At 54.3% G+C, this 23,330-nt stretch overlaps 2 protein-coding genes and 1 long non-coding RNA gene across 7 annotated transcripts; 2 read left to right on the top strand and 1 right to left on the bottom strand.

The window, feature by feature from the left end:
• Window positions 1-466: 466 nt before the first annotated feature.
• Window positions 467-4,216, top strand: LOC134561299 (uncharacterized). The gene is made up of 2 exons (XR_010082901.1): window positions 467-520; window positions 645-4,216. It is a non-coding gene; the product is annotated as an uncharacterized LOC134561299 (long non-coding RNA).
• YOD1 (YOD1 deubiquitinase) lies at window positions 3,161-7,049 on the bottom strand. Of its 2 annotated transcripts, none has more exons than XM_063418175.1 (2): window positions 6,778-7,049; window positions 3,161-6,263 (listed from the first exon to the last, which is right to left on the bottom strand). In XM_063418175.1, exons 1-2 carry the CDS (start codon window positions 6,983-6,985, stop codon window positions 5,557-5,559), a joined length of 915 nt encoding a protein of 304 aa, XP_063274245.1. In that variant the 5' UTR covers window positions 6,986-7,049; the 3' UTR covers window positions 3,161-5,556. The 2 variants fall into 2 exon arrangements, with proteins under 2 accessions (XP_063274245.1, XP_063274246.1); XM_063418176.1 differs by lacking the exon at window positions 6,778-7,049 and adding an exon at window positions 6,555-6,758.
• A 399-nt stretch (window positions 7,050-7,448) lies between these two features.
• PFKFB2 (6-phosphofructo-2-kinase/fructose-2,6-biphosphatase 2) lies at window positions 7,449-22,785 on the top strand. 4 transcript variants are annotated; one of them, XM_063418220.1, is made up of 16 exons: window positions 7,456-7,698; window positions 8,310-8,435; window positions 8,515-8,611; window positions 8,912-8,978; window positions 9,110-9,184; window positions 9,294-9,350; window positions 9,773-9,897; window positions 10,329-10,536; window positions 12,407-12,553; window positions 13,115-13,219; window positions 13,830-13,959; window positions 15,302-15,364; window positions 15,895-15,968; window positions 17,233-17,451; window positions 17,975-18,042; window positions 19,177-22,785. In XM_063418220.1, exons 1-15 carry the CDS (start codon window positions 7,635-7,637, stop codon window positions 17,999-18,001), a joined length of 1,584 nt encoding a protein of 527 aa, XP_063274290.1. In that variant the 5' UTR covers window positions 7,456-7,634; the 3' UTR covers window positions 18,002-18,042; window positions 19,177-22,785. The 4 variants fall into 4 exon arrangements, with proteins under 4 accessions (XP_063274288.1, XP_063274290.1, XP_063274289.1 ...); XM_063418218.1 differs by lacking the exons at window positions 17,975-18,042; window positions 19,177-22,785 and having other exon boundaries at window positions 7,449-7,698; window positions 17,233-17,936; XM_063418219.1 differs by lacking the exons at window positions 17,233-17,451; window positions 17,975-18,042 and having other exon boundaries at window positions 7,503-7,698.
• Window positions 22,786-23,330: the final 545 nt, after the last annotated feature.

Below are 23,330 nucleotides of genomic sequence, written 5' to 3'. Positions count from 1 at the left end.
GGTTTGGAAGGGAAGTTTGAGCACGGGTTTATTTATATGCCCAGGTCTGCGCAGCTCCTTGTGCGTGCCCCGACCTGCGGCTGCTTTTGCCCCACTTGGCACCGTTCCCTGCGGGCAGCAAAACCCTCTGCAAGCTCCTTCCCAGCGCTGGGGACTCCTTCCCCAGGCAGCCCGAGCGCAGTTCCTGCAGCTCTGGTGAAGTTAAAGCCCCCCGAGGTGCCCATCAGACCCATCTTGACACCGACACCGTCTCAGAAACTCTGCCGGGGCATTTCTCCAGCAGCACCTCCTGCTCTGAGCCCCTGGGTGCCGCCTCTGTTGCCTCCCCCAAAGAGGGGCCCAGGTGACAGGGTGACACCGACCCCAGCCCGGGTGGCGCTGCAGGGGCGGGCAGAGGACAGCAGAGCCTCCCTCCGACTCTGACTTCGGGCTCTGTTGATAAAATTAGAGTTTTTCCTGCTGATAAGCAATGCTTTGGCCATTCCCCACACACAGCATGGACTTGGACCTGCTTGACAAGGTGCTGCTCACTGCAGATCTGCAAACAGCCTGCAGGAAATTCCAGGGCTGACACAGCTGCCGGATTCATTCACATTTCCACGCTCCAGTGATCTAATTTTTTTTTCTTTGATTTGTATTTGTAGCAAAAGGCTGTGTTGCCACACATATTCCACACAAGGGGGAAGTGGAAACATCACCTAATTACAGCCACGGGAAGACGCAGGGAGAGCAGACGAGGCTCCCACCGGCAGTGCTGAGCCCAGCCAAGGGCTGTTCCAGAAGGGAAGATGTGCTGGAGAGCAAATCAACAAACCAGAGGCTGCCGGCAGCTCCTGGCAGCCCCTCGCAGCCCCAGCCCTTGGTGCTGTCCCACGCTGGCCTGCAGCAGGTGAGGGGTGGGGATGCAGCACGCCGGGAGCAGCCGGAGCTGCTGCAGCGCTGTGACAGCCGGGGATCGAGGGCAGGAGCAGTGCCAGAGCTTCAGGAGCTGTGCTGGATGGCACAGCACTGCCAGAGTTTAAATGTGATCTTCATTAATGAACTGGGTTTGATTTTAAGTAATTAATTTTAATTTTAAGTGGAAGCTGTAGAGCTGTGTGGGTTTTGTTGAGTTGTGCCCGGTGCTGAGGCTGCTCTGAGCAGGGAGGAACTCAGGGCCGGGGTTATTTTGTTCTTGCACTGCCAGCAGGGTGTGGGTGAGCAGCACAGGGCAGGGGTGTCTGACACCAGCAGGGCTCCAGGGTGGGCAGACAGGCAGAGCTGGCTGCCTGCAGCCCCGCGTGGGCCAGGGAAGTGCCACGACCCATCAGGAGAAATCTCGAGCTCCTCTTGAACCAGGAACCCAGGCAGAACCTGTTCTTTTGCCACATTCCTCTCCCTCCAACAAATACAAATAGCTCCAACCCGAAATAAGGTGTGATTTCACACCCATGGCATGAAGGATATGTGAGGAGTCAAGTGATGCAGAGAAACCTTCCCAGCGCCCTGGAAGGACTTTGGCAGCCTCAGCCCTGCTGAGCCTCACCCTGTTCCTAAACACGAGGGCTCAGTGACTCAGGCCCGGCCCTGAAGGAGAAGCATCCACACGGCGTCCCTGATAAGATTCCTGTCGAGGTAAGGTCGTTTATTTGACTCTGTGGGACTCTTGGGCTCTTTCCTCTGCCCAAATTGCAGGCACGGCCTGTGTGCTGACAGATCAATTATGGAAAGTGGCACGTAGTTAATGCCTGCTGTTGCACAGAACTCATTAAACCTCCATACTCTGTTTATTATCTCTGTTTTACAGAAAACAGCTAGAGAAGGGAGCTGAGGTGTTCTGGTGTTGCTTACCATTAACACCAGAAGTGAGAAGGGAGCTCTCGAGCTTTAATAGCTCCCCAAAATTTTCCTCAAGAATTTAATTAAAAATAATAGACAAGAGCACTGCGGTCTTGGATAACCTGATTTTGTTAACTCTTCTGTTGTATTCCTGTTTCAGGGAGCCTTTGGTGCCCAGACAGCTGAAACAGCAGGGCTGATTTCACCCAATTTAAAGGAATTTTATTTGGAGCAAACCTGACAGCAGTTTTAGAGCCGGATGCAAAGTTTGATTTAAAATGCAGGCAGACATTTAATTGCACAGCAGCTGCAATTTTCCAAACAGCAAGCTGACAACTTTTAGTTCCTCTTCTGGAGCGTTTCCTTGGCAGGGAGAGGTTCCCAGGGCTGGCCCTGGGTGGGTTCTGCAGCCCAATCAGCCGAACACAGATGATTCAGCACTCGTGTGCCAGGCTGATTTCTCAGAAACTCCTCCAGCTCAGGCAGAACTTCTGCTCTCTCCTCCCTCAGCCCCATCCCCTCCCAGGAGGAGAAGGGCAAACACCACTGCAGGGTTTGTCTCCCTGGGGGCTGAAATCCCAGTGCCAGAGCTGGGATATTCTCCAGGAGAGCAGGATGGGTGCAGGGGACTGTCCCCAAACTGTCACCGCGTCCCTGCTGTGACTGCTCAGGGAAAGGTGCTGAGCTGAGCTGTACCATGGACAGGATGTTCCTGTTCCCAGTGCTCTCCCCACAAGCTGCTCTTTGATAGGAGTTCACTCACAACTTCAGAACTAGGTCTGTCCTTCAGAAATTCCAATTATTGCTGAATTTATCCCTACACTGCTCTTTCAGTCCATTGCACCCACGGGGTAAATCTTGGTAATACCAGACACAAATATTTGTGAAGTCTGCTTCATAATTGATTTATTTCAATGCATAAAAGATTCTGGAGGGATGTAAAACTCTCTTTACAGCTGAGTGCTGATATCTCAGGTATCAGTTCACAGAATCCCAGAGGGGTTTGGCTTGGGAAGGACCTTGAAGCTCAACTCATCCCATTCTGATATTCACAGTTCAACCACTAGAACGATGCCATTTTTGGGATAATTCCCTGACTGTGTCATTAAGGGCAGGAAAATCTTAGTTTAAAAGTACTACAAAACAACCTAATAAATTTTTGTAAAAAGAAAAGGAGTTGTACTTTAAATCCATCCAGACTTTACATTTTTAATAATGGAGATAACTTTTGTTTGAGGAAGTTTAGGAGAGTAAGGAGAAATTTTTCTCAGAGTCAGTACCAAGGACTTGTTCTTTGTCAGCCTGTAAGAGTATCAACTTTGACAACCACGAATTACAGGTATTTTTTTTTAACCAAAGAGATTTTATTTTCTAGGCAACAAAAGAAAACATCCAAGCAGTGATAGTGATACATCTCCCTTCGATGGAACTGATTCTCTGTGAGCAGATTCCCAATGCAAACATGATCTAGCAAAGCTCAACACTCTGGATTAAATAAAGCTCATTTTTCAAATACTGCAACTGAGAAATACCAGGAAAAAAAAAAAAGAAAAGTTTTACACACTTGGACAAATCCGTCCAGGACACAAAGCTAAAATCTAAGGGTTGCTCCCCAAAGTCAAGGCAGACAATAAATATGGATTTTCCACTTGTGTTTCAGACACCTGGTGCACCTCTCTGAGGTAGGTTTTGTGTCCATGTCACAGATGGCAAAGGGGAGGATCAGCTCCTTGTCCCAGGCACGTCCCTGCTCCCCTGGGCCAGCTGGAGCACTCCTGGGGCTCGCCGGTCTCTTGGTCTCCTTCCTAGCCAGTATTTCAGCTCAAGTAGTTAGAACACAGTGTAATCTTCAAGTTCCTTTGAACTGTCAGGTATTTCTGGAGGTTTTTAAGCATCAGCTTCTACAGGGCTGGGTTTAATGTCGGGTTTTGGGGGGGTTTATTTTCCTTTCCTAATGACAGGCTAAAAGCAGAGCAGGGTTTAACACCGGGAGCTAAGTGGCTTTCTAAGGGAACTCCCACCAGTGCTAATGTGTTTTAATACTGAATTAAAAACAAACCTGGTCCATAGTGCTCTGGGTGATTCTGGGCTGTTTAATTATTCATGCCTTAATTCAGCAAAGCACTTATGTAATTATGTTCTTTCCTCAGTCAAACCCTCCTGTATTTCAAGATCCAACTGGGAGCCTCTGCTGAGAAGCTGAAATATGATTTTTGTAGAAAAGGTGGTGTTGCTGCACCAGTTTGCTCAGGTGCCTGAGGGAACAGAGGCTTTCAAACTGGGTTTTAGGTTCCCTGTGGAAAGTGGGTTTATTTCTGCCCCAGTCCAAAGAGGCACGTTCTTGTTTCCCAGTCTAAAAGTGCAAGGAAGGCCACTCAAAACAGTAACAGAAGAATGGCAGGCAAAGGATATTTTAAAATTCAAGAAACAAGGATGTGTTGCAGGCATTTCAAAGAAAAAAAAACACAACATAAATCCCCTTCAGTAATATGCACCTTTACAGCACCTTTTAAAAGCCTTCAAAAGCCCTTGGCTGTTCAGCTTCACGAGCCCAGTGTGAGGGGAGATGCCCCAGTTAAACCAGTTTCACCTTCCCTGATTCTGAACAGCCCAAGGAGTGGGGCACTTTGCCCCAGCTTATTTTGTTCTGAATATTCAGCTGCACCCTTTGTGATCACAATGAAAGTCTCGCTGCTACTCCACAGTCAGTGGTGACAAATCAAACACATTAAGGCAGAAAGCAGATGGAAATTCAAGCCTCCCTTCAGGCTCTGGCCTTAAGAGGGCAAAATTTTTTACCAGCAAAGAGCGAGAACTTGACCTTAAAGTGCTCATTTACAGTATTTGGAAACTGCACCAGCTTAGTAACACCACGGCCGTGATTGGCTCTACTCAAGTAAAATATTCTGTGTATTTAACAGATGCAAATTAAGTCACTTCCCTAATTAGTCACTTCCCTCTTGAAGGAATTTCCAATGCTATTATGAAGAAGAATCCCAAGTATTCCAGGAAACATGCTTATGCTCTGATGCAGTGTAAACACCAGGGGGTTCAGAGTTATTTTTCAAGCAACTAAAAACTACCTACGGAGGATTAATAAGTTTTATTCAACACTTATCCATCTACTCATTAATTTAAAGGCTACCTTAAAGCTTAGAGGCCATTGCTTTCCCTAAAGTTCTCTGCACACAAACTACACACTCTAGTCCTGATGGTAAAGGGCAGCTCAGAGATCCTCTTTCCACTACAGACTGTATTTTGATATTGTATTTGATATTTCCATTATAAATCATGCACCACACGAGCAGTTTGCCCTCTGAGGGCTGCTCATACGTGCAGAGCCCAATTCTCAGTGTGAGTGATGCTGACATGTGTGACTCCCAAAGCCTGGGATTAATTGAATTACCCTGAAAATGTCCATTCAGCACCTCAGAGGCGGATTTCACACAGTGCTGCACGAGCCTGGCTGTGTCTGCCTGCTCAGCTCACACACACACACCAAAGGTGGTGAAATCAAGGTGTGGCTGCCACTGCCCCCCACCTGCCCAAACGCCACCCTCAGCACCCCAACCCCCCGTCCCCAAACCTGTGCGTTGGCCACCACGAACTGAATTCGCTTCTCAAGCTCTGCGAACGGAATTTTATGATTACAAACAGCTTCTCTGTGGCTCCGGAGCGCCAGCCCGGAGCGCTGAGGTAGTCGAGGGCGCGGCGGCGGCGGCGGCGGCGGCGCGGAGCTCACACCTCACCGAAGTTGGCGTGCCCGGTCTCCCTGGCGTGCTGGCGCGCCTCCAGCTGCCCCGTCAGCCCCTTGTGGCACACCATGCAGCGCAGGGCGAAGCGGTTCACGTCCGTGAACTGCCTCTTCCTGCGCGCCTCGTCCGCCAGCTCCAGCGCCTGCGCCAGCACCACGTCGTCGCTGCTGGGGAAGATGGTCTGGGGAGGAAGGCCGGGCGCGGCCGGGCGCCGCTCCAGCGGGTCGTAGTGGATGCCGTCGTAGATGAGCAGCACGCGGCGGCTGTAGCCCGCGTCCTCGCCGAAGCGGTCGACGCGCACGCTCTGCGTGTCCACCACGCAGATCTCGCACTGGTAGAACTTGGCCAGGATGGACACCTCGATGGCTCCCCCCCACGCGTCCTCCCTGCGGATCCACTCGCAGTAGTCGCGGTTGCTCTTGCCCAGCACGGCCTCGCAGTAGCGCTCGGGGTCGCTGGCCACGATCTGCGCGATGAGGTTGCGCAGCTCCGGCGCGCAGCCCGGGTCGTACACGCCGCCCTCCACCACGTAGGACACGCTGGTGAACAGGCACGAGTTGTCTGCCGGCACCGCCCTCCTGGCCAGCGCGGGCACGGCCTCCCTCACCGCCTGGGACATGGCTTTCTTGGCCAGCACCGGAGAGGCAGGCTCGGGTTTGGATGTGTCCTCTTCCACGATGAGGGTGTCACCTGCCAGAGAGGAGGGACAGGTGAGAGGGACACAGAGGGGACTCAAAGCTGCTGCTGCTCCTCAGACACAGCAACGCGGCTGTGCTGTCACTGCTGAGGGTCACAGCACAATCACAGAATGGCCTGGGGGTCCTAAACATCCCCCAGTCCCAGCCGTGCCAAGGCAGGGACACCTTCCGCCAGCCCAGGCTGCCCCGAGCCCCGTCCAGCTCGCCCGTTTCCCCCGGTGTCCCGCCGGGGAACAGCCTCACCAACAGCCGCTGGCACCACAACGGTCCCCGCGGGACTCACCTGGCGCGGCCCGGTCCCCTCCAGCCCCGCGTTTCTCCCTCCGGAGCCCCGGACGCGGCCAAAGCAGCACCGGCACCGCCAGCGAGCAGGAAGCGCCGCCGGGCCGGGCTGACACCTCCCCCGGGAGCACGAACCGGCCCGACCGCCGCCTGCTGAGGGGCGTGTGCGCCGCGGCCTCTTTAATTAACGTAATTACAGCCCGCAGCGCGCCGGCCCTCCTCACCCGAGTGGATGCCGAGCTCGCCGAGCCGCCGCTCGCCGTCGCTGAGGTCGAGGCTGCGCGGCGGGAAGCCGTGCAGGAGGCGCTGGGCGGGCGCGGGCACGCCGGTGAGCGCGGCCAGCGCGGCCTGCATGTCGCGGAGGCGGGAGTGCGGCGACAGCCCCGGCAGCGCGTGCGAGCCGCTGCGGGCCTTGCAGCGCAGCCGCAGCATCCTCGGCGCCGCCGCCGCACCGGCCGCCGCCGCTTCCGCTTCCGGCCCGCGCCCCGCCCCGCTCTCGCGAGAACACTCTACGCCCCACCCCCCCCGCAGCGAGCTACCAATCAGAGCGCGGCCTCGCCGCGGTGCTCATTTGCATAGAGCCGGGCGCTGTGTCATTGGTCCTGATTTGCATAAAGATGTGGCCACGCCCGTTTAATTTGCACGCAACCGGACAGCGCCGGTCATCTCATTTGCATAACGCGAGGCGTTGCCGTGAGTTGCTGTCCCCTCCCTTCCCCGATGATTGCCTCCCCTTTGATTTGCATAGCCCGCCTCAATTTGCGTGGAGGCTCGAGCTCCGCTCCCCATTCCTCACCGCCCACCTCATTTGCATGGCGCGCGCGCTCCTCTTCCCCTCTCGCCCCGCCCACCGCCCGTCCGGCCTTATTTGCATACAGCGCGCGGCTGCCCCGCCCTCCCGGCCTCATTTGCATGCAGCGCGCGCCCCCGCGCGCGTGACGCGGGCCGGTTTTCCCGCCCCGCCGCTCCCCTTTTCCCGCGTGTCCGGTCCCGGTCCCGGTGTCGGTCCCGCTCCGCCGGGCGCGCTCCGCCGCTCCTGTGCGCTCCCGGTCTGCATGCGGCGGGGCGGCGGCGCCGAGCCATGGCGGCGGCACCGCGGGGCTGCGCCGGGGCCCCGCGGGGCAGGGCCGGCGAGAAGCAGTGCTGTGAGTAACCCCGGCCCGGGGGGTGGTGTGCGGGGGGGATGCGCGCTCCGTGTCCGCAAGGAAGTGAAATAAAGAGCGGCGGAGGGATGAGGCTGCGCGGGGAAAAGCGCGTTTGCCCCAGCCTCGCATCCATCCCGCGCGGGGTCCCGGTGCTGCTCCCGGCCCTGGCTGTCCCTCCCGCGGTCACCCCGTCCCGCTCGTCCCCAACCTCCCGGCTGCCGCCTCCATCCCTATCCCGTGCTTTTCCCCCCAAATCTGCCTCTCCGCGAGCGTTTTCGGGGCTCGCTCGGGCTGTTTGCCGAGAGAACGTGACCGTTTTGTTAAAAGCATCTTTGGTTCGCCCTTGACGGCTCCTGCCCGGGCGGTGAGTGCTTTTAACGCTAAAAGCCCCATTAGGCAGCGCTGCTGCCGCTCCGCCTCATTAGCGAACCTGGGAGACCACAGAGTGATCACACAGCTCATTAACAGCAAGGACACACTGCCAGCCCGTCCCGGGATGCACGGAGGTGCTTTACCCACCGGGACACCGGTGACACCGAGCTGTCTCTCCCTTTGTGCTCTGCAGCGCCGCTGATGCCGATTTGGGGTGGTTTTGGTTGTTTTTTTTGCAGCATGGGCTTCCTACATGACCAACTCCCCGACGCTGATCGTGATGATCGGGCTGCCGGCGCGGGGCAAGACCTACATGTCCAAAAAACTCACCCGCTACCTCAACTGGATCGGGGTGCCCACCAAAGGTGTGTGGGGACACCCCTGCCCTGCGCTGTGCCCCCCGCCAGGGAAACGCCCTCACATTCCCCTCTCTCGTGTGTCAAGTGTTTAATTTAGGGGTGTATCGGCGCCAGGCGGTGAAGTCCTACAAGTCCTATGACTTCTTCAGGCACGACAACAAGGAGGCCATGGAGATCCGCAAGTGAGTCCCTGTCGGGGCTGGGGGCACCGGAGGCACGGCAGAGGAGCAGGAAATAACGCTGAGTACCCATGGAGGGAAGGGGGAACAGCCCGGCCTGTGCAGGGATCCTGCCGGGGATGGGTTTGGGGCTGGCACAGAGGCAGCGAGGCTCAGCTCACAGACAGAGGTGCCCCGAGATCTCTGGGGCTCTTAGAACAGTGCAGGGCTCATAGGGAGGAGTTTGAATCCCTCCCTGCTGGCTCAGCTGTGCTGTGGGGACGCTTTCCATCAGCTGGGACCATCCCTGTTTGTGTCCTGCAGACGCTGTGCCCTGGTGGCCCTGGAGGATGTGAAGTCTTATCTCTTGGAGGAGAGCGGGCAAATTGCTGTAAGATCCTCTGCTCTGAAAATACATCAGGGCAGGTCAAAGCTGCCTGGAGTGTTGGGGGCTTGATTTGGGGCTGGGGTTCAAAATCTTCAGATAAACTTGCTCGCTGCTCCTTCCTGATTTTCTGCCAGGTGTTTGATGCGACCAACACGACTCGGGAGCGGCGGGACCTGATCTTAAATTTTGCGAAGGAAAACGCTTTCAAGGTGGTGCTTTAGTCGAGTGTTTAATTAAAAACCACAAGGACGTTGTGGCTCCCCGGGGCAGGAGCTCTCGAGTTTTGGCTCTGAAATGCATTCCTTGCCTTCCCCCAAGGTGTTTTTCGTGGAGTCTGTGTGTGACGATCCCGAGGTCATCGCTGCCAATATCCTGGTGGGTGCTGCCGCTCCCGGGGGAGCTCGGGCTCGGTGCAGGGCTGGGGGAGCTGCCGGGGCCCTCTGCAAACGCCTCCCTCTCGCGTTTCACCTGCGGAATAGGCAGCTGGGATTTGCAGGTTTATTAAAAGCCGGAGATGCCGTTATGTGAGAATGTGGAAATCAAAGGGAGCCGGGCCGGGGGTGACCTTGGAGCGCTGTCCTGGCGAGGGAGGGAGGGCAGAGCCCGGAGCCAGCGGGGTCTGGCAGGGCCGAGCACTTCAGTGCCTCAAGAGCTGCCTTTGTCTCCTGCCAGGAGCAGGTTTTTCCCCAGGGCAGCGTTAAACAATGTGGATTTGTTTCAAAGGGGAGGAATAATGTTATTCATCGGTGCTTTTGTTCCCTCTTGAGTTTGCTTAACTCGCGCTGTCTGTTGGGCAGGAGGTGAAAGTTTCCAGCCCTGACTACCCCGAGAGGCACCGGGAGAACGTGATGGACGATTTCCTGAAGAGGATCGAGTGCTACAAGGTCACCTACCAGCCTCTGGACCCGGATGCCAATGACAAGTAAGACAATCACCGAGGTGCACTTTATCCCTGCTGTCCGGGGCTCAGGATGCCGCGACACCTCTGCTCTCCCCAGGTGTGGCTGTGTGCAGGTGAATCTCAGCTCCCCAGCGAGATTTGAAGGGATTTTTCTCTGTGTGCTGCAGAATCACGGGATGGTTTGGGTTGGAAGGGATCTCAGAGCCCATGGCAGGGACACCTCCCATTGTCCCAGGCTGCTCCAAGCCCTGTCCAGGCTGGCCTTGGGCACTGCCAGGGATCCAGGGACAGCCACCCTGTGCCAGGGCCTGCCCACCCTCCCAGGGAGGGATTTTTAAGCCCAGCACTTCAGAGCCTGTCCTGCCTTTTCTAGAGCAGGAGCAGCTGGGTGCCACTCGTGCCTCGTTTTTCAAACCAGCCGTGTGGGTGTTCTTATTTTATGTCGGCTCCAGAGATCTTTCCTTCATTAAAGTGATCAACGTGGGCCAGCGCTTCCTGGTCAACCGAGTGCAGGATTACATCCAGAGCAAGATTGTTTATTACCTGATGAACATCCACGTGCAGCCCCGCACCATCTACCTGTGCCGGCACGGCGAGAGCGAGTACAACCTGGTGGGCAGGATCGGCGGGGACTCGGGGCTGTCAGCCCGAGGGAAGCAGGTGGGGGTGCCTGGCAGCCCCTGGGGGCTCTGTGTGTGTGCCCTGGGGGCTCTGTGTGTGTGCCCTGGGGGTCGTGTGTGTGCCCTGGGGGCCGTGTGTGTGCCCTGGGGGCCGTGTGTGTGCCCTGGGGGCCGTGTGTGTGCCCTGGGGGCTCTGTGTGTGCCCTGGGGGCCGTGTGTGTGTGCCCTGGGGGCTCTGTGTGTGCCCTGGGGGCTCTGTGCGTGCCCTGGGGGCTCTGTGCGTGCCCCGGGGGCTCTGTGTGTGTGCCCTGGGGGCTCTGTGTGTGCCCTGGGGGCTCTGTGCGTGCCCTGGGGGCTCTGTGTGTGCCCTGGGGGCTCTGTGTGTGCCCTGGGGGCCGTGTGTGTGCCCTGGGGGCTCTGTGTGTGCCCTGGGGGCTCTGTGTGTGCCCTGGGGGCTCTGTGTGTGCCCCGGGGGCTCTGTGTGTGCCCCGGGGGCTCTGTGTGTGCCCTGGGGGCCGTGTGTGTGCCCTGGGGGCTCTGTGTGTGCCCCGGGGGCTCTGTGTGTGTGCCCTGGGGGTTCTGTGTGTGTGCCCTGGGGGCTCTGTGTGTGCCCTGGGGGCCATGTGTGTGCCCTGGGTGCTCTGTGTGTGCCCTGGGGGCTCTGTGTGTGCCCTGGGGGCTCTGTGTGTGTGCCCTGGGGGCTCTGTGTGTGCCCCGGGGGCTCTGTGTGTGCCCTGGGGGCCGTGTGTGTGCCCTGGGGGCTCTGTGTGTGCCCTGGGGGTTCTGTGTGTGTGCCCCGGGGGCTCTGTGTGTGTGCCCTGGGGGCTCTGTGTGTGCCCTGGGGGCTCTGTGTGTGTGCCCTGAGGACTGGGGCTGATGCCTTGGAGCACCTGCCTAGAACAGAGGCTGGACAAGGTTAAAAGCATAAGAGTGGGTGTTTATTTAAGGCCGTCAACAGGCACATCTTGGGCTGTCAGAAGCCCTCCCAGAAGTTAAACCCAAGGTGCACAATGGTCACGAGTTCTTCAGACAGAAATAAGTTTGGCCCATTTATATATCAGGGCTTAATTCTCCAATTCCAGCTTCAGGTAGTGAAGTCACATTTCCCCAGTTCTTTCCCAGCCATAATTCACTTTGGTTTATACTTTTCTGAGGCTGTAGGGTGTCCTTGATTTGCAGGTCCAGAGGGGTTGTTTTGTCTGCCCAAAGTGTGAAAACAGTATAAAGTAGTTAGACAGTATAAAATAGTTAATTTTTATACTTTATATGATAGTTTATATATACTTTATGTAATAGTTAATTAAGTATAAAGTCCTTAACACTTTATATGGAGTTTAGAGTTAGGCACTGATGCAGGACAGGATTTGGAAATTGGAAGGGCTAAAATCTGAAGGCATCAGGGCAGCTCCCTGCAGTGCTCTGTGCAGCTGCAGCCTCCCCTACCCCCTTGATGCCTTAGGATTTTAGTTTTTATATTTTCCATTTGTTTGTAATCCTGCAGTTCCTTGGTGTGTAACTCCAAACTCCACGCACAGCGTGAGCTGCTGCTCTCCCATTTTGACACAACAATTCTTCTCCAGGCCTGGGGATCAAGGACACCTCACTGCCCCAGGAAATTTAAACAAAAGTGAATTGGGGGGAGCAAATTTGGGGCAAATGACTTCATTACCTGAAGCTGTAATTGGAAAATTAACCTCCAATATGCAAATGGACCAAAGTTACAAAAGTGTGACCACCTGTGACCATTGTCCATTTTTGGGTGCAGCCCAGGGGGCTCTGTCTGCCCTAAATGTACCTGCAGGCCCTTCAGTGAACAGAAGGGGTTTTATTCCCTTGATTTGGTCTGGGCTGTGTTTTCAGGGAGCCCAAAGAGGCATCGCCCCCCTGAGCTCCCCGGGCTTTGTCCCCAGTTCTCGCAGGCGCTGAAGAAGTTCCTTGAGGAGCAGGAGATCGTGGACCTGAAGGTGTGGACCAGCCAGCTGAAGAGGACAATCCAGACAGCCGAGTCCCTGGGGGTGCTCTACGAGCAGTGGAAGATCCTCAACGAGATCGATGCTGTGAGTGAGAGGCTGCTCAAAAACCTCAGCTTTTCTAGGTGGGAAATAATGTTTAAAGCTGAATTAATCATCACGAACTCAGCTGTTTTCTGTTATTTATAGCCATGTTTTTGTCCTGTGGACTTCAGCCATCCAGGATGGGGTTTGGGGTGGTTTGGTACAGGCTGAGAGTGTTCAGAGCTGCCAGGTTCCAGCTGGTGTGGAGGAGGAAAACAACCCTGAACCTCCCAGACATCTGTCACAGCCTCCTGGCTGGGCAAAGGTTGCTGCTCCCACTGTGATGCTCTCAGGAAATTGCAGGGTGGTTGCTGGGGAAGCCAGGGCTCATTTTTCATCCTTGGCAAACACCAGGGATGTCATCCTTTGGGCTTTGGAGATAAAACCAAAGCCCAGCCTCTCCAAACCACCCTGGAACCCACACTGGGGCAGATGCAACACCTGAATTTTCCATGCCATAAAAGGAGCCCTGATCTCAGCCTGTGCTTTCCCTTCCCTCCCTGTTGTGTCGTTGGCCCCTCTGATGAAATGAGGGCTGTGGTAATCAGCTTTTTCTTCCCTCAGGGGGTCTGTGAAGAAATGACTTACGCAGAAATTGAAGCCAAGTATCCGGATGAGTTTGCCATGAGGGATCAGGAGAAGTTTCTTTATCGTTACCCTGGAGGAGAGGTGAGGACCCTAAAGAAATAACAATACACAGTGCAGTGAAACAGGCACCTGTGTGTGGGATTGGAGTTAAAACTGACTCAGTTTTCAGTTATTCTTGTATTCCCATTCAAATATTCCCATATTTGCATGCAAGCTAAAAACATTAGGATCCCCAGTTCTCTTTTGGGGGAACTGTTTCTTGATTTCCCTCCCTGGGGCGTGCAGATGATGCTTTTCAGGCATTAATTTGGCCACTTGCTGGATGCTGCCCTCAGACCCTCAGAGGGGGTTCTGCATCCCAGGCCTGAATTGTCACAAAATGATCGTGGGGGTGGCCTGGAGTCATTTCAGTCTGCTTCACAACCTGTTTAAATGAATCATTTACTGTTTTATTTGGGTTTTTTTTCCTGACTGCACTCATTGAGTTACCAGTAATCTGAGCCCTCCCACGGTCTGAGGGTTCTGACCCTGAATTTCACTTTCTGCTTTTTTTAGGGGCTGTTTTATTTCCTATTTTTACCACAACCCCCTCATTTTGCTGCTTTCACTGATGCCTCCCTGGATGTGACGCTGTTAATTGTCCCCTCTGTGTTGACACAACCCCTTGACCAGGTCCTGTTTGGTTTTCCAGTCCTACCAGGACCTGGTGCAGCGCCTGGAGCCTGTAATTATGGAGCTGGAGAGGCAGGGCAACGTCCTGGTCATCTCCCACCAGGCAGTCATGAGGTGCCTCCTGGCTTATTTTCTTGACAAGAGCGCAGGTACAAAAATAAAAACATAAAAAAACAAAGGGATGATGCTGGGGCTGGCTCCTCTCCCTCCTCCCTCTCCCGTGAGAGGTTTTTGGGAGGGTGGGTTGTAATGACTGGGTGGTTTTTTTTGTTTTGTTTTAATGAGAGAAGAGCTGTTTAAAAAGGAGGAGAGGAGATGTTTCAGCAGTGCTTTAACCCTTGCACTGCAGCACTGGAGCAGTTCCCCGGGGGTGTGCTGCTGTTTTTCTGCCCAGGTGTTGTTCCTGGAGCTGTTTCCAGCAGCAGCTCTTACAGAATGTGTAGGGGGCTGGTTTTTAATGTAAAGAAAAAGTTTTCTGGTGAATTCAAGAGCCTCAGTGGCCTGGAAGGGTTGGCAGGAGTGCTCCATCCCAGGGAAACGCTGATTTCTTGCACAGCACACACACCTGGAAGGTTCCAGTCTTCTGCAAGCTCCAGCGAGCGGCACTAGAGCTTCATAAAACTTTTAATGAAGTTAATAAACTCCTATAAAACCTTTAAATCAAATCTCCCGTGGGCCCATGGCAGCTGTTGCTGGGGTGCTTTCCCAGCTGTGTGCTGCTGGAGAGGTTTCCTCTGGCGGGCCCTGTGGAGTGATGGAATTGTTTGGGCTGGAGGAGCCTTTGGGAGGGCTGAGCCCATCCTGAGCCCGGCCCTGAGCCCATCCTAAACCCAGCCCTGAGCCCATCCTAAACGCAGCCCTGAGCCCATCCTAAACCCAGCCCTGAGCCCAGCCCTGAGCCCAGCCCTGAGCCCATCTTAAACCCAGCCCTGAGCCCAGCCCTGAGCCCAGCCCTGAGCCCAGCCCTGAGCCCATCCTAAACCCGGCCCTGAGCCCATCCTGAGCCCGGCCCTGAGCCCATCCTAAACCCGGCCCTGAGCCCATCCTAAACCCAGCCCTGAGCCCATCCTAAACCTGGCCCTGAGCCCATCCTAAACCCAGCCCTGAGCCTATCCTAAACCCAGCCCTGAGCCCAGCCCTGATCCCATCCTGAGCCCAGCCCTGAGCCCATCCTAAACCCAGCCCTGAGACCAGCCCTGAGCCCATCCTAAACCCAGCCCTGAGCCCATCCTAAACCCAGCCCTGGCCCAGCCTGGGCTCCTCTCCCACCTGCAGCTCCTGTGTTTGGGTTTTCTGTGCCTCCCTGGCTGCCATCCACGGGCTCTCACTCCCAGGACAATTTCCAGCCAACCCTGGAGTGCTTTGGGTCAAAGGGACTTTAAAAGGGTTTAATCCAAGCCCTGTGTGGTCCCCCTGCTGCCGTGGGGCTGGGGAGGGGACAGGGGGGGCTGTGCCATCCCAGGTGACCCCATCACACCTTTTGTGTCCCAGATGAGCTGCCCTACCTGCGCTGCCCCCTGCACACCATCCTCAAGCTCACCCCTGTCGCCTACGGTAAATACCTGCTTCATTTGCATTTTTAATTGGAATTCCTGGCCTGGTTTCTGTGTGGGGGTGTTGTGGCAGGTTTGTGTCCGTGTGTGGCAGCACCTGGCCGTGCTCTGGAAGCTTCTGGTAATGCATAAACAGATTATTTCCTGGTTGAGGTACAAAAAGTTAACCTAGAAAAGGGTTCTGGAGGGTTGGGGGAGATGTGGAGGTGCAGGGTTCTCCCCTGGCCTCTCTTTTAATCAGTTGGATTTTCCCTGTGGGTTAGGGAGGCTGTGCCTCCAAACTTGGGCTGCAGTCAGTTAAAATTGGCTTTTCTGTGCCCAAATTGGCTTTTCTGTGCAGCCCAGATAAGGCAGGGCTGTGCTCTCACACATAAACCACCGAGTGGAGTGTAAAATTCTGTTTGTGGGGTGAACTGTGGATTTATGGGCTGTGCTGTTTTTTATAAATAAGGAATTTATTCCTGTTCACTTTTCCTGCTGTTTTTTTTTTAATAAATTACTCATATAAACTTCTCTTTCTCTTGGGTGAAGGGTGCAAAGTGGAGACAATTACCCTGAACGTGGAAGCAGTGAACACCCACCGGGACAAACCCTCCTTACCCTCAGTAAGTTTTGCTGCTCCTCTCTGCCTCCACCTTTTCCAAAATAAGTCACAAACCCTCTGAAACATTGCTGGAACTGCCTGGTGGCTTTCAGTGAGCAGAAGGATTCTTTTCAGAAATTGTAATTTATTGTGGGGTGCAGTAGTGCTTCCCAGGCCAGGGGGGGATTTTTTTCAGAGCTATTTGATATTTGATATATAATATATTTGATATATATTTCAGAGCTAGATATTTGTAGGGAGCAGAAAGGGCAAATTTAGGGCACAGATTTTAAACTCCAGGCCTCGTTCTCAGTTTTCAATGCAGTTCTTGTTGCTGGTGTTTATTGGTGATTTCAGACAGGCTTGGCAAAAGGGATAAAGTGGATTTTTCTCCTTGTCTTGATGAGTTTTCTCTTTCTGAAATCCTCTCTCTGCCATTATTTGAGTGTTGACCATCCACCTTGTAACCACGTCCTGTATCTGATCTTTGATTTTTGCAAACTCTGTTTTCCAAAGGGACTCTCAGGGAAAGCCTCAGTGCTTGCCTGTAATTAATCCCCCCAATTAGAGAGCACAGACCAGCTCTGCTGGCTCACAGGAAGTGGGAATGCATCTGATTTTAGGTGATTTCGGTACATTTGGGCTTTTTGTTGTATTTTATGAAGAGCTCTTGGGCTGGGGTCGGGTTATTTTGTGCCAAGGGGAGACTGGGAAGCTGCAGCTGTGGCTGGAGGGTTTGTGGAGCTGCCAAATGCCAAACTGAGAATATTGGGCATGGCTTGTGTGGATCCTCGTGGTTTCCAGCGTGTCCCTGCTCGAGGGGTTGGATTAGGGATGTTTAAAGGTTCTCCCAGCCCAAACCACTCCGGGATTTATCACTTTTCCAACTTCTCTGTGCATGGAAATCATTGCTGCCCTCCTGGAGGCTGTTTCTGTTCTTTGCTTTGCTGCTCTGGGGCAGGAGGAACGGGAAGAAGGGAAAGTTTTCTGTTTGCTTACTTCTTTTTCCCCCTGAATTGATCATACAGAGAGGAAAAAAAATAAATAAAAGAACCCAACCCAAGCCCAAACAGAGCCACCTAAGCAAAACAAAAGTCCCAAAAGGAAGTAAAACTGCTGAAAATCCCTTTCCAGCTGTCTCCAGGTGGATTAAAGCGTTTCCCAGGCTGGTGCAGAGCCCAGCCCGGCGCGGGGTCAGTCCGGGTGGGGTGCTGCGGGTGTGTGATGTGCCTTTAAACTCTGGTTCCCCCTTTTCATTCCTGGTGATTCCCTCTGTGCGGGATCAGCACGACCTCCCCAGCAGGCAGAGCCCTGTGAGGATGAGGAGGAACAGCTTCACCCCGCGGGCCAGCGCCGACACCGTAACGCGCCCGCGGCACCACAGCCTGGGCAGCAAACCCCTGCACCTGCTGGGGCCTCTCCCATCCCTGGAAGCTCGAGGGCCTTTCCCATCCCTGGAAGCTGCAGAAGGGGCTGAGCAGCCACAGCTGGAGGGCTCTGTCCAGGTGGTACCTTCCCCCTGCTCCCCTCCCTCACCCGCGCCCCTCTCTGCAGCCCGGAGCATTCCCAGGTCCTGGGCAGGGTCTCTGGTTCTGTATGGAGATCACCCAGCCTGGATTGGATTAAGGGAAAAAAACAACCCAAAAAACCCCTCAAAACCAACCCCAAAACATAAAAATCCCCCCTGTCCAACTGGAATTCTGGTGGCACAATCAGGCTCCACGCAGGCAGGTTTCCACCAGTGCCACGGGATTTTGGCACGGGGGTAATTCTGGGTAGGGTTTTGCTTCTGGGCTAAAACCTGATTGCAGAAATTACAAAAATCCCCTCTTTGTCCCAGTTTTTTACTGCAGCCAAGTGACATCCCTGCCTTCTGCCACCTCCTGCTGCAACACAAACCTGCCCTGGGCTGACTCGAAATCTTGGGGCTGCTTCACTCCTCCCCTCATTTGCTTTGCTGCTTTTCCTATTTCATTCTCCTTTAAGATGCACTGTGAGCCCTGCTGTGCTTCTCTGTTTCCTTTGCAGCCTCCAGAGGGAAATGCTTGCCTCTGAGTGCCACTGCAAGCAGCTTGGGTGTGCTCTCTTTGGGCTTAGTAAGTCGCATTTCTCTTGATTTGTGTTGCATGGAAACCCCTCTGGGCAAAGACAAACCCGTGGAGCAGAGGGAATAAAAGCTGAGATTTTATGGGGGGCCTCAGTGGGGGCTGAGCTCCAGCTGGCCTTGCTGGTGCTCGTGCTTGTGCTGGCTGCTGCAGGTTGTGTTTGAAGCCAGCTTGGGTCCCATGGGTGGCTCCACCCAGGGCAGGGTCCCAGCTGGGTTCCCCCTGTCCCCAGGGCGAGGTGTGGTGACGTTGCGGTGACGTTGCTGCTCTCAGGGGTTTTGCAGGAGTCACTGGATCGTGGATGTATCCTTGGCTTTCACTGCCTGAGTGCGTTCCTGGTGTCTGTTGGGCCCTGAGTGAGCAGAGGAAGGAGTTTTATTAATGCCCCAAGTGTTCCTTGTGGTTACTGTGCCAGGGGGTCACTGTGCTGTTCTTGGGTGGCTCTGGAGTGCGAGTCCCATGGGGAAGGTCAATAAAACCAGAGTAAAAATAAATAAAACTCACGACCCTGAGCTTCTCCACCACTCTGAGCTTCTGTGGGCTCAGGCTGCCGTGGGAGAGCCCTTCAGGGGGGCTTGGCAGGAGGCTGAGGTGATGTGAAGGATGAAACAGCTCTGGGTGTGCTGGGATGGAGGGGATGCAGTGAATGCTCGGGTGGTTCCTGCCGTGGGCAGCGATTCCTTGGAGCTGGGCTCACCCTGTGTGTGCTGAGCTCTCCTGCCTCACCCTGCTGTGAGCTCTCCTGTTGCCTGGAACGCAAAAATCAACGACACGGAGGCAGAGGTCTTCAGTGAAAGCTGCTCTCTACCGAAAAAAGGGCCCAGCCTGTTTATTTCTTTTCTTTTTATAATTTTGTGGGTCTGGTAGCACATTGGCTACCCCTTCACCCCACTGGCCAGACCAGCTGTCAACCAACATTGTTTTCAGGCTGGAAATATGTAAGCAAAGGACAGTGAACAAAAACAAGAAAGGTTGTTTATGTTCCAAAGTGTGAGAAAGTGAAAAAACTGACTCTTAATATTGTACAGAAACTAAAGAACTGACTCCATCTTATAAGCAAGTAGAAGGCTTTAAAAAATCTCAGAAAAATCAGGGCAACACTGTCCTGTTTCTCTTTCCCTGCAGAGAGAGGCCACCTCAGCCGTGTAGGGAATCCTGCTCTCACCTGGTGGAGGAATCCTGCTCTCACCTCGTGTGGGAATCCTGCTCTCACCTGGTGTAGGAATCCTGCTCTCACCTCGTGTGGGAATCCTGCTCTCACCTCGTGTCCAGGGAATCCTGCTCTCACCTTGTGGAGGAATCCTGCTCTCACCTCGTGTCCAGGGAATCCTGCTCTCACCTGGTGTAGGGAATCCTGCTCTCACCTGGTGTAGGAATCCTGCTCTCACCTCATGTGGGAATCCTGTTCTCACCTCGTGTCCAGGGAATCCTGCTCTCACCTTGTGGAGGAATCCTGCTCTCACCTCGTGTAGGAATCCTGCTCTCACCTTGTGTCCAGGGAATCCTGCTCTCACCTCGTGTAGGGAATCCTGCTCTCACCTCGTGTCCAGGGAATCCTGCTCTCACCTTGTGTGGGAATCCTGCTCTCACCTTGTGTCCAGGGAATCCTGCTCTCACCTCGGATCCAGCTGGAATTCCAGGGCAGGAGGAGCCGGGACTGGAGCCACCCTGGAGCCACCCTGGAGCCACCCTGGAGCCACCCTGGAGCCACCCTGGAGCCACCCTGGAGCCACCCTGGAGCCACCCTGGAGCCACCCTGGAGCCACCCTGGAGCCACCCTGGAGCCACCCTGGCCAGTGCTTGCCTTGAGCTGGGATTTCAGAGCCTGCCTGTGTCTTTTCTGTCCAATGCTGGGATCTCTGTCCACGGGGCTGGAGGAGATTGGTGGTGGAGCTTTTTCCAAGCTGCTTTTACCGCTCGTAAGCCAACGCATCCCCGGGTGTTGAAATAGTGTCCCACGTCTTTCCTCCTGGCCAGGTGCCAAAATTAACCACAGTGGGAGGACAGAATAATCCTGTTTTTACTCAATGAGGCAGCTTTTCTTTGGAAGAGGCATTTCCAGGCCAAATCCCTGAGCTTTCATTTCTCCGTTGCCATTTCCAAGTTCTTTCCAAGTTCTATCCAAGTTCTATCCAAGTTCAAACTCAATTTTTTCTGCTGTTCAGCCACCCAGGGAGCTCCAGGTCAGGTTTGGCTTTCCCTCCGTGAGTGCTGGTGGGAATCCCCCCAGTCTGAGGTAGTTTCTTTTTCCTGGGAATGTTTTTGCTGGGATGTGAGAGCCAGGGCAGCACATCCACCCCAGGGTTCCCTCCTGGGAGGGGCTGGTGGCCACAAACCCTCCTGCCCCTCCCTGGGAGCAGCTCCCAGCGCTTTAAATCCCACCTCAAGCCTTATTTTAGCTATTTTAGCTTCTCAGCCCAGCCCAAACTTCATCCTCTCACTCATTTTCCCCGCATTTTGGGGATGTTTTATCCATTTAACCCCAGGAAATGGGAGCTTGGCTGGGACCAGCAGGGCTCCTGGGCAGGAAGCACAAGGTTTTTACCAGTTTTCTTTATAATACCCCCAAATTTTAGGCCCACAACAAGCTTTTAACTTGCCTATGAATAAGCTGTGAATTCCCAGTGCTGCCTTTCATCGTTTTAAGCTGTTGTAGAGTTTAGAGCACAGATGGTGCAGCTCTGTGTGGCCGTGTCTTAACTTAAACCTTCCCTTAAATCCCCACCAAACCCCAAATTTTCACTTCTCTCCCACAAGATTTGACTCCAGCTGTTCCTGCAGTAAGGGCAGCACCCTCAGGTTGGGTGAAAAAAGGAAAATTTGGGTGCAGAGCAGGAGGCTGTTCTGGACCTGCTGTTCCCAGGTGACTCCAGGATTTATCTGAGCAGTTCTGAGCTCCAAAAGTCGCTTGTTTTAAATGTGTAAATAAATGTTGGATATCCCCACAGCAGGGAAACTGCCCTGGCTGTGGAGGAGCTCAGCAGCCCCAGAGCCTGAGGCTTACCTGGGCATTTTGAGCTCAAACTTGGTTGTTTTAAACACTCCCAGAGCTGTAATTTGATAAAATGGGATGGAGAGCACCAAGGCACTAATCTGGACCCCTCAGGATTTCTGAGGAGCAGAAAAATGTGTTGATCTGAAGCAATTGTGCCACAGAGGGCTGAAATTCCGTGGTGAAAAATTGAGTTTTGCTCAGTTTTTCTTCTCAGGGTTTCCCCCTCCAGGTCTGGTCTTGGGTTTTAAATGCTTTTATGCTTAGAAATAAACCAGAAAAAAAATTTTAAAAAGGTTAAACGTTGAAGGAAGAGATTTAAAGGCTGTCCATGGCCGTCCTGACACTCCAAAATGCTCTGAACGCACAAACCCCATCCTTGTCCTGGCTGCTCTGACCAAAGCCCTCCTGCTCTGTGAAAAGAGGAGTGGAAAATGTTCTGTGGGACATTTACGCACAAAAATTTGCTGAAGAGTTCATTACGTTCATCTCACTGGGCAGTAAATGATTGTGGGGAGACAAAAATCTATATTTTTACCTGCTGGGATCTGTGAACGTCGCTGTTGATGTGTTGGTGGTTGTGAGTTCTTTTATTTTTAATCCTTGTTGAAAATCAGGTGTTCTGCAGTTTGGATCAGAGGCTGGGGGTTCCTTTTGGGGCTGGGGGTGGAATTTCATCCTTCCCTGCAGCGTTTGTGCCTCGGTGCTTTCATGAAAGGTTTTTCCTCCTTTGGAAAGGTTTGAATCAAACATTTCTGGAGCAGAGCAGAGCTGGGGGCAGAGCAGAGCCCGGAGGGTCCTGCTGAGCCCTCGGGGAGGGAGCAGGGCTGGAGTGATGCCCGTGGGCACCTCCTGGCAGCTCCCCGTGCCAGGGATTTCCCCGAAACCACCTGATTTCCTTGGCACTGGGCGTGCAAACATCCCAGAATCAACAAACCTTGCACAACCGGGGTTTTTGGGATGGTTTTGGTGGAGCAGCTCAGCAGCAGCCCCTGCTGTCAGCGGGATCAGTGCCCTGGGCTGGCTCTGGGGGTGGTTTGGGGGTCGTTCGGAGGGGTTGGGGTGAGCCTGGCACCTTCCTGAGCTTCTCCCCAGCACTGGGGGGTTTCTGTGCCCCCCTGGCTCGCTGTGCCTCTGTTTGGAGCAGCAGAGGTGGCGCTGGCTGCTGTCACCTGCAGTGGCACCTGCCTGTCCCCTGTGTCACCGCAGGGAAAAAGGAGCACTCGGGCTAAAACTTCTCCATTTCTGGGGGAAAAAAACTGAAAAAGGGGGGAAAGAGTTAAAGGCAGCCTGGCTGTGACCTCAGAGCTGTCACCTCTGCCAGGCGTCCCCTTCCCGGCAGCTGGGGTGGGTGACAGGGAAGAGCCTGGCCAGGGAGGGGCTGAGGGAGGAGAGCCAGAGCCACCTGCCCTGGGAGTGTCCCCAAGCCTCACCCTGTGCCCCTCTGAGGGGTGAGCAGTGCCAGTGCCACCCTGCTGTCCCCTCGCTGTCCCCTCGCTGTCCCCTCGCTGTCCCCCTGCTCCTGGGCTCTGTTTGCAGCTCTCTGTGGCAATGTCTGCTGAGAGGGATCTTCCCCAGCTGCTTGTGAACTTCCCTGCTCTGCTGCCTTTTAAGTGGTTTATTTTTTTTAGGTTTAAAATGCTGCAGCGTCTGTCAGCCCGTGCTGCGTGTTGTGTGCTCTGTGTGCACTCGAGCATAAATCTGTCAGTGTTTATTTACAATAAAGAGATTTAAAAACCCCACAGTTCGTTTCCTCTGTTCTTTCCCATTGTTTGCTGGTTTTGTGAGGAGGTTTTGTGGGGAGCTCGGGGGGTCTGTGGGATGTTTGGGGCTGCAGGTGTCCTCTGCTTTGGGAATTTCAGTCAAAAATGGGGATTCTCCAGCCCTGCTGCTGTTCCCTTTCTCCCCTCAGTTTGAAGGGTGTTTCAGCTGATTCAGAAGCTCCGGGTTTCCATGGAATTGAGCTCTGAGGTCCTTTCCAGCCAGACCATTCTGGAATTCTCTGCGTGCTCAGCTCCCAGTGATGCTCCCGGCTCCTCCTGTGCTGCTTCCACAGGCTTGGGTGGGGCTGCCTGCAGAATCCCCTCTGGAATTCTGCCCTTGGCTCTCTGGGGTGGGTGAACTCGGGGTGGCCGTGCCCTGGGGTGAGCAGCTCTGCTGAGGACACCCCACAGCGTGCCCGAGGTCCCAGGGAGCAGCTGAGCAAGGATTGTTTCAAAGTTTTGGCCCCTCCGCGCATAAAATCCAAACAATTTCAACATCTGCTTGGGCTGCATTCAGTTTTGTA

This window comes from Prinia subflava, chromosome 23 (assembly GCF_021018805.1).
Source record: "Prinia subflava isolate CZ2003 ecotype Zambia chromosome 23, Cam_Psub_1.2, whole genome shotgun sequence".
Classification (NCBI taxonomy): domain Eukaryota; kingdom Metazoa; phylum Chordata; class Aves; order Passeriformes; family Cisticolidae; genus Prinia; species Prinia subflava.
Note: the sequence above shows the minus strand (reverse complement) of the source record. Positions and strands in the feature narration are given on the sequence as shown.